Raw genomic sequence first — 8,649 nt, forward strand, 5'->3', positions numbered from 1 at the left:
TTTATCACTCTCTCCTGCGAACATATTTTACCTGGAAAAATGAGTTGTTCGAAATTTTATAGTCTATTCATATAGGAGTATTTTATAAGTATGAAGTGGCAAATCAATCGTGGTAGGGAATTTCCCCCCTCCACCACCTTCATTCTACAAAAGTGGCAAATAAACAGCTTCAAATTTTCCATGTCCATTAAAATTACCAAGAAATTCCTTTGATCAACCAATAATTAATACATGCACGGCTCAACAAAGAAGCTTCGAAACAAAACAAACCGATATTTACTAGTCTAGAATTGTTTGTTAGTACTACAAACCAAGATTGCTTTGCTCCCAAACAACTTTTTAAACGTACAGAACATTCGAAAGTTCGTTGTTTTTCCAAATAAGATTCACATTCTTTTAGGATAAATCTAAAAATATGCTTAAGAAACTAAGGCGATAACAAAAGCTGGATGGCTGTTGGGGAAAAAACCAATAAAACATGCATCCTCCCAAAAAATGCTATCCTTAACCCTAGTTTACGTCCTTATTAGCACGAATATACTGGAAACCCCGTTCTTTTCAGGTGGGACATGCTGGACTCTTCTTTTTCATAGTGAGTGTGTGGCCGCGCTCGACAAAACTGGAACTTAATGACACTTGGGAGCAGCTTTTTCTTAAGCATATAACTTACTCGTATTTGAGGAAGGTGCTAGGATATCATTTCTATTACACTAGGCAAAATGCTGAACTTTCTTGGAAGGAATCCCAAATATTCCCCATCCGACTGGACAAATATACTGCGACTGCCACCAATCTCCTCGACTTCAATTGTCCATGCACTGGAAGAATACAGAGGAATATTCCATGTAAAGAGTATAACATTTGGCAGATCATAAACAGATATAAGCAAGCAATTTTAAACTGAGAAAAGTAGGATAGAAGACAATATTTAGGCTGGCACTTAGTCACATAGCCTTCCCCCTCTTCATAAGTTGCAGACTTACATCAGGCACTCATTACGTTCAGAAACATGAGATTAATTTCTGTTGGACCATTGATGTGGCCAATTTCATATTAAAATTTGATTACAGCATTAGGTCTATGATATGCTGAAGCTCCAAAACCAGGGATTGTAGCTAATAAGTGAAATATAAATGAGAAAGGGAAAATAATTCCCACATAGTTTACCTTCTAGAAGATACATTTTTCACAGACAAGTGAGTTCCATTGTATAGCTTGTGCAGCTTGAGGATGAAATCATACCATTTGAAGTCCTGAAGAGCAACCACCTGAAAGAAAGCAAGTTTGGGCTATGACTTCCTTTTCTTTATATTATTGCATCTTGCTGTGATTCAGTTCGGGTTTTTGCTAAAGAAAAAGCTTATTGAATAATTAACAAGCTGAGCTCGAGGACAGTAGATTTGGCCCGTCAGCTCACGAACTACTCACTTTTCAAGCCTATTGACTATTGCCGAGCCCTAAGTTCAGTTCATTCTTGAACATGAACTTGAACTTGAACTTGCATCTTGTACAAGCCTGAGCACATTTAAGTTGATAAATGAGTATTTGTGAACCAAGTTTTAGCCACCTGCTAAGTTAATACATTTGATTTGAGCGAAATCTAGGCCTATATATTTGGTTGGGATGGGGTTGTTTATAGCCCTAGCTAAACATGTATCCATTGCACCTCAAAATTCCTGCTAGACGGATGTGCGTTTGGTGTAATCTTCATTCCACCACCAAAATATTTGGCATTCCCAACGCAAAGAGCTGTTACCTGGGAATAAACTTCCCAGTCACCATCGTCAACCTTTGCGACATTGACAGAGAGTGGAAGATTATTTTATGAAAAAGTTGATACACAGGGCAAGATAAATTTGACTAAGAAACAAATTAAGATTAATACCTTTATTCTAAGATCCTGGTTGTGATGGCCAAAAAATGCTTGCAAAGCACCTATAACATAACACAAATTACCAAACTTCTTGTATCTTGATGCATAATAACCGGCCTTAGCGCTCCTGCAAGGTTGCCATAACTAGAGGTAAAGAGCCATGATATACATTCAAGGACACAAAGCGTTGCCCACAAATTTATGTTTACAAATGAATTCAAGCATTGCCAACAAAGTTATGCTTACAAATGAACATCAGCAACATTTATGAAATAGTGCGACTCTGCACTCTCTCCAGTAATAACGCCAACATCAATGCGAGATCTTATCCCTGAAAATACATGAGAAGGGAAAATAAAAGCACTTAGTGTTGTAGGGTTGCATTCAGTTACAAAATCTGACAAGGTGAAAAAGTACCCCAAAAGGATCAACAAGTAGCAAGTTTACCTCTCGAAATGCGTTCAATGGCTTCATAAGGGTCATTTTTCCTGATATAAACAAAGAAAACTGAATCACATTAGTAGCTAGTCAAAGGTTATTATAAGTGACAGAAACCTCCTCTAGGAAAACCAAAATCAGGAGATTGAGCTGACCAGCCAAATGTTCTAGCAAAGTCAGATCCAGTTCCCAAGGGAATAAGCTGTAGAGAGAAAATAGTAGGTAAACAAATATATGTATTCAACTTATCATATAAGAACAAATTATGATGCATTTATAAGAAAATTATATTCACTTACACCAAGAGCAGTTGTATGGCCAGATTGGTCGTGATCAGAAACTGGTTTCCCACCCCAGAAGAAGCCATTAACGACCTACAATTATTAGATTAGTTGGGCAATATTTCAACAGAATGACAGGAGGCCAATATTTAGTGTGAAAAATGAGTACATTTATATTTTGAATGAGCCTCTTATAACTCACAAGGATATACTTACTGAAGTTTCACATTTATATCAGAAATGCTGTATTACCTACTTCTAGAAAACCTAAAATATCATGAAACAGAGTTCTGAACTGCAATATAAGCTGATCTCACATAGTTTCAGATATCTCATTTATAATCTAATCACTAGTTGGTTATCATATAGTAGGTGCAGCCTTTTAATCATTTTTGTTAGTTAAAGAAAAAAGCTTAACTCCTCTTACATTGGCACATTATTGTATCCGCCGGTGAATATGCAGCTTGTAATTAGTCGTTTCCCTCAAAGCTTATGTGATATACTATTGTGCAGCTTGTAATTAGTCATTTCCCTCAAAGCTTATATAACGATGATACTAGTTAATGGTAAAGGACGAAAACACACCTCATGAAGGGTTCCGTCACCTCCTACCGCAATCACTGCATCAGCACCCTCACGTATGGCCTAACCACAGAATATGACTCAGACTCCATATTTTGTGTCCAATGCAGTCAGTCAAACATAATACTACTTTTGTAGTTAGTTTTTCTCACCTCCCTTGTAATATCAATGGCATGGCACGGACCAGAAGTCAGAGATTCGCATATCTGACCAGAATATAAAAAAATGATAAAATTAAATGTATTGAATAAGATATACTAGTATTATTAGACAGTGGAAACAGCAAATTCCTTGATTCAGAGCTAGCGAAACAAGGCCAAGTGAGAATGCAACAAGATAGGTATATTGAAATATTCATATGCATTATTTTGTGATAGGACTAGTGGAACAGCTGAAATACATTCTGAGTCTCACTAGTACATCAAGGCCATACTAAAAACACAATTGCCAATAATCCAGTAACAGAGACTGGCAAAATTAGTCTCGAATTATTAGAACTAACTGATTGTAAATGCAACGTTCAATCACCAAATCCAATTTACCAAATAACCTTCCAACAGCACCAAAAACTCAAATCGCGTATTTATTTGATGAAAACGCTTACTCACATTGCAATCAGAACGAAGGCGAGACCTCAGGAAAGGCAATAGTTTCTTCCACTCCTTGCCAGTCCTTCCATTAGCTCCTGCTCCAGTTTCAACCATTTTAGACCAATAGCATAGCATTTAGCAGATAAGCACTGAATCCTCAACAGGAAACGACAATTCACACAAAACCAGATTTCAACAACCGCAGACTCTTCGATGAACAGTATAAGCACATATCACGAATAAATCCCCACAATTCGCAGCATAGAAAAAATCGAAAGAAAGAAACCTCGAGGATTGACGACGAAGACGAGGTCTCGGCGGCGAGAGGTGGCGCCACCGCCCGTAAAGTCGGCGGTGAGATCCGAAGCGAGCGGTTGCTCTGCTCTGATAAACGAGGGCTTAGCCATTGGGATGATCGCCGCCACTGCACACGAAATCATAATTGCTGTCGCATAAAATTGTGCGTATATATTATCCGGATATCGTAGTTTCTATATCGGATAATAATTAAGCGATAAGATTTTGAAGGCAAAGTATCTTGATTGAGTGATTAAGTGATTAGTGCTTTGAGTTTGTGCTCCGTTGGCCGCCGTTACATTAATAATCATCGGACTTTGTCAACAGATGCGGACTTCTAAATTCAAAATAACCATATGCGTCTCCTTTTCATTTTATTCCAATTATATTTGTTCAGTATCTATAACTATTTATTTTATAGCAAATCGATTTAAATTAAAAAGGCTAATTAATAAAGCTAGCACCTATATCACATTTGTGTATAATGTATATTTCTTAATTTATACTCAGGTTCGTATTCACTCACCTTTTTTTTTTCAATAAATTCACGTGTTTCTCAATTGCTTGATTCATATTTATGCCTGTTTTTCATGTCTGAGAAATATTACCAATCTTATTAGATAATTAGATGTAATACCCGCTTCTTTAATTACCCCGTTACGTTAATGCTTAATGACGAACTACAAAATTTTCGTTCTCTTGATTCATGATCGAATGGAAATCGTTACATTTCCTTGTTTATGTTTAATGGTGAGGTTCGCAAAGAGATAAAAGCTAAAGTAAGAAGTTAGCAAGCAAAACAACCTCGAATATGCATACAAAATATTTTCGAACCAAAGGCGTTCGAGTACCTTACATACATAATGAACTAGCATCTAATTACAAATGTTTGAATGAAGCGATGAGAGGAAAATTAGGATTTCATTTATTTCACTTCGGGCCTCCCTCTTTAAGCCCAAGTCGCGACCTGTTTCGAGCAGCCCGTCAGGCCCAAGGCAGCAAGGTGGCAGCCGAGACTTGCAGTTCCACCTGCAAGGTAAAAATAAACTTTTTATTTGGGAGACAAGAAGAATTAAAGGGAGCTACTATTAGGAACTTGAGGCAACTTTCCTTTACCAATGAGAGACTAGGATATACCCAAAAGGGGCAAGTCAATACCTGCAACACCCTCTCTTCAAAACAGCCCCTGCAACCTTCTTGTACACTTCAAAAGCAAACAAAAGCACATCAATGCAAGGTTTTGGAACCAAGCCTAACACCAAGTTTCATTAATAAAAAGTAGTGAGGATCAAAAGACAAGAGATATGCTGGGCATAAAAACAAAAGGAGATCAGCCTCATTAACTCCCTCTAAAGTACACAAAATCAGCCTATAAAAAGCCCCTCCACACCACATTCGAACTCCCTTTCACTCACCACTTCAAAATTTCTTGCTTTCTCCCCACAATTCACAACCGAGAGTAAGAGAGTGAGTGGAGGTCGCTATGCCTCTCAAAGACCTTTAGATGCGGGAGTTTTTCCCAATCCACCAACCACAAGGAATCAGGTAGCACATACTCCCCTATATACCTCATTTTTTTTCATCCACTTAGAACATCATAACATGATCATATGGGAAATAACCTTATCATGTATAGAACATAAAGCACAAGCATAACTTGTACGCATAAAACTCAAAGCATAGTATGAAAATTTCCGAAAAGAACCATAATCCGTTCAACTCTAATACCATGAACCTTCAAAAAAAAAAATCCAACTTTTAGCTAACTGTAAAAGAACTAAGAGAGAGAGGGTAGGAACTTAGCTACTGCCGATGAAGCGGCGTGGCTCACGAGCGGTGGCGGCATCAAGCACGCCGGCAGAGGCTACCGGTGAGGTCTCAGCAGCGCGGCAAAGGCGGGAAGGGCAATAGTACTGCACCACAGTGTAGTAGCCGAGAGAGGGAACGGAGGGAGGCGATGCCTCCTCTTTCCGGGCAGCGCTGACTGCGAGACAGCGGCGACCCGACGGCGGAGCAGCGGCAAGGGCTGTCGGGCCGAACAACGAACAGCGTCGGTCGACCGCGAAATGGGTCACTCCGAGCGTGAATTCGCCGGAGAAGACGAGAGATTGAAGAGACGTTGTTCTATCCGGGAAAGAGAGAAAGCTGGACGGAGATGGAGGTTGCTGGCACGAGCCGCCGGAGTCTCCGTGACGCCGAGGAACTGGAGCCGGCGGTGCTCCGGCGACCCAAGTGGAGCGGCGATGTAGCCGAGACGAAGAGGGGAGAAGAATTTAGGGATTCTATTCTTCAATTTGGGGATTTTTGATTTTGATGAAATGAGAGAGAACGATGGATATGGGGGAGTGTTTAGTTTGGGCCAGGCTTGGTGGACTCATGTTTAAGTTGGCTAATTTTCTTTTTGGGCCACTTCATCAATTAAGTTTTAAGTTAGGCCACTAATTAAATTAAAGTAGGTATGAGGGATCTAATTAAATCATGGGCCCTTTGATGTTATGGACTTAATAATTAATAGTCCGCAAATTAATTCTACGAAGATAAGTCAAATTTTTCCGGAAATTAGCAAGAGTGCTCAAATGATTAATTTTAAGAAATTACGATACGCTAACGATGAATAGACCTCGAGCCAAATTTTTAGTACTTAAATGAATGGCTTAGGAGGTAACACCCTCAAGTTAAGCGAATAATTTTCCCAATTTAATTAAATCTACTGATTTAATTAATATTCAAGAATTCTAGAACTCTTCTAGAAAATTTAGAGGAAGAATAAAATGATCACGCACTTAGGAAGCATTCATGTTTAAGCTTAATGGATATCTCAAAAATCTAATTAAGTATTATTTTGTTCCTAAAGGGACGTCTTCGAACGTCATCTAAGACCAAGTTAAGGAAATTTCGGAAGGAGCTTTAGCTTTTGAGGTGAACATTTCTTTCAAAACGTGATTTCAGTATGAAAATGTGAATCTTTGCTCAAGTATGTTGTCATGCCATGTTTTGTTTTATGATTACCTATCTGCTTGGCTATGCCAATTTAGTTAAATCGAATTCGGGTCCCAGTAGGGCCGCAAACCCTACTCGGACTAGTGTACACATGAGGGGACCGTGAGCTAACAAAGGAGTTGGCCGGTCCAGTGACCGTCGTGGAATGTGGCCACATTCCCGGTTCACATCAGTTTCAGATATGGTATATCTATGTTATGTGATTGCGCAATCAAATCTTTACTAAAGGAAAAGTATTTTAGTGACTCGGGTCTTTTAAGTAAAACCCCGTGATCACTCAACTGTGGCATTGACAATTAAAGATAGAACCATTTTTGGCAATGTGCCCACTGAGTATATCAAATACTCAGCCCTGCATGTTTTTTTCAAATGTGCAGGTTGAACGTGGACGAGCAGGCGAAGGTGTTGGGACAAGCTTTTTAAATAAGTAGTTAGGTAGCCCAAAGTAGCATGTCTTCATACGTGCTATTTTGTCTTGGACTCTTCCGCTGCAAATCTAGAATTATGTGCTAGAAAGCTATGAACTTAGTCTTGATACTCTGAACACGTTTTGACTATGTACCCATATGCCTTTGATACTATTGATTTAAGTGATTTCATCCTTTTTATTGTTGTCCCTTGATTACTGAAAATTGTTTAGTCGCGAAATAGCTACGCTCACTAGCACTAGGGAGTTGTGGTCGTGACATTAGATCTTTCTCCCACTATATATACATTACATTATAGCCTCGCATGAATGTAAAGTTGTCAGGAAAAATGATTTCTGAGATTATGATTTCTGGATTATGATTCTTATTAGGATTATGATTTTAGGATTTTGATTCCTTTGGAATGTAATTCTTAAGAATATGAATCCAGTAGAATATGATTCATGTGTTTGGAAACAATTCATAAATTATCATTTTCATATAATTAAATGAATATATTAAAAATACATTATTTACATAAATTCGAACAATGAAATTATTATAAATTTGAATTAAACAAAACTTTCTTTCAATAGAAAACAAGGTTGATATAAATAATTGTAGATTAAACCACAACATCTATAAATTCAGAAAAATCATAGAAGTGGTATAGATTAAGCTTAATGATCAAATAAACTTTGATCGTAAGTTAAGCAAACTACAAAAAACAATTCCGCGAAATTAAAATCCAATAAAAAATACTCCTATGATTTCAACTATTGCTTTTTCATCTTCTTTCTGGGTGCTAATTTTTTTAGATGATTCTCAACTAATAAATATTGATTGGATATGTCGCAATTCAAATTAATCATTATACTTCTACCAACTAATTAAGAATTTTACTTCGAAATTTGAGTTATAAATGAAATCTTGAAGAAGAAAATGTACGTATTTAACTTGAATATAATATACAGTGAAAACATAGATGAAGAATGAAGAAATACTGAGTGGAGCGTGTGAGAAAACCATTCTTTTAAAATCCTAGATTAAGAAAAAAGAATACTTAAATTAGTGGAGGAAAAAGAATCCTCATATTTTATATTAAATTCCCTAATTTTAGGAATCTGATTATTTTATTTAATTTTCTTATAATTCAATCAAACGCAATAATGTAACAAGTA

The 8,649-nt window shown here is 37.4% G+C and overlaps 1 protein-coding gene and 2 long non-coding RNA genes across 4 annotated transcripts; 1 reads left to right on the forward strand and 2 right to left on the reverse strand.

Annotated features, from left to right (window-relative positions):
- Positions 1–253: 253 nt before the first annotated feature.
- Positions 254–4,374, reverse strand: LOC125218118 (sphingoid long-chain bases kinase 2, mitochondrial). 2 transcript variants are annotated; one of them, XR_007175882.1, is made up of 13 exons: positions 4,051–4,374; positions 3,783–3,859; positions 3,327–3,380; positions 3,178–3,237; positions 2,611–2,685; positions 2,467–2,513; positions 2,321–2,361; positions 2,120–2,204; positions 1,886–2,000; positions 1,667–1,789; positions 1,429–1,515; positions 1,168–1,268; positions 800–818 (listed from the first exon to the last, which is right to left on the reverse strand). XR_007175882.1 is itself a non-coding variant. In XM_048119719.1 (12 exons), the coding sequence occupies exons 1-12, from the start codon at positions 4,202–4,204 to the stop codon at positions 689–691; spliced, it is 1,062 nt and encodes a 353-aa protein (XP_047975676.1). In that variant the 5' UTR covers positions 4,205–4,365; the 3' UTR covers positions 254–688. The 2 variants fall into 2 exon arrangements, 1 of the variants encoding a protein (XP_047975676.1); XM_048119719.1 differs by lacking the exon at positions 1,429–1,515 and having other exon boundaries at positions 254–818; positions 4,051–4,365.
- Positions 4,375–4,848: 474 nt separating this feature from the next.
- On the reverse strand, positions 4,849–5,854 carry LOC125219335. Its single transcript, XR_007176115.1, has 2 exons — positions 5,220–5,854; positions 4,849–5,090 (listed from the first exon to the last, which is right to left on the reverse strand). It is a non-coding gene; the product is annotated as an uncharacterized LOC125219335 (long non-coding RNA).
- A 1,059-nt stretch (positions 5,855–6,913) lies between these two features.
- On the forward strand, positions 6,914–7,662 carry LOC125219024. Its single transcript, XR_007176057.1, has 2 exons — positions 6,914–6,980; positions 7,439–7,662. It is a non-coding gene; the product is annotated as an uncharacterized LOC125219024 (long non-coding RNA).
- Positions 7,663–8,649: the final 987 nt, after the last annotated feature.

This window comes from Salvia hispanica, chromosome 4 (genome assembly GCF_023119035.1).
Source record: "Salvia hispanica cultivar TCC Black 2014 chromosome 4, UniMelb_Shisp_WGS_1.0, whole genome shotgun sequence".
Taxonomy (NCBI): domain Eukaryota; kingdom Viridiplantae; phylum Streptophyta; class Magnoliopsida; order Lamiales; family Lamiaceae; genus Salvia; species Salvia hispanica.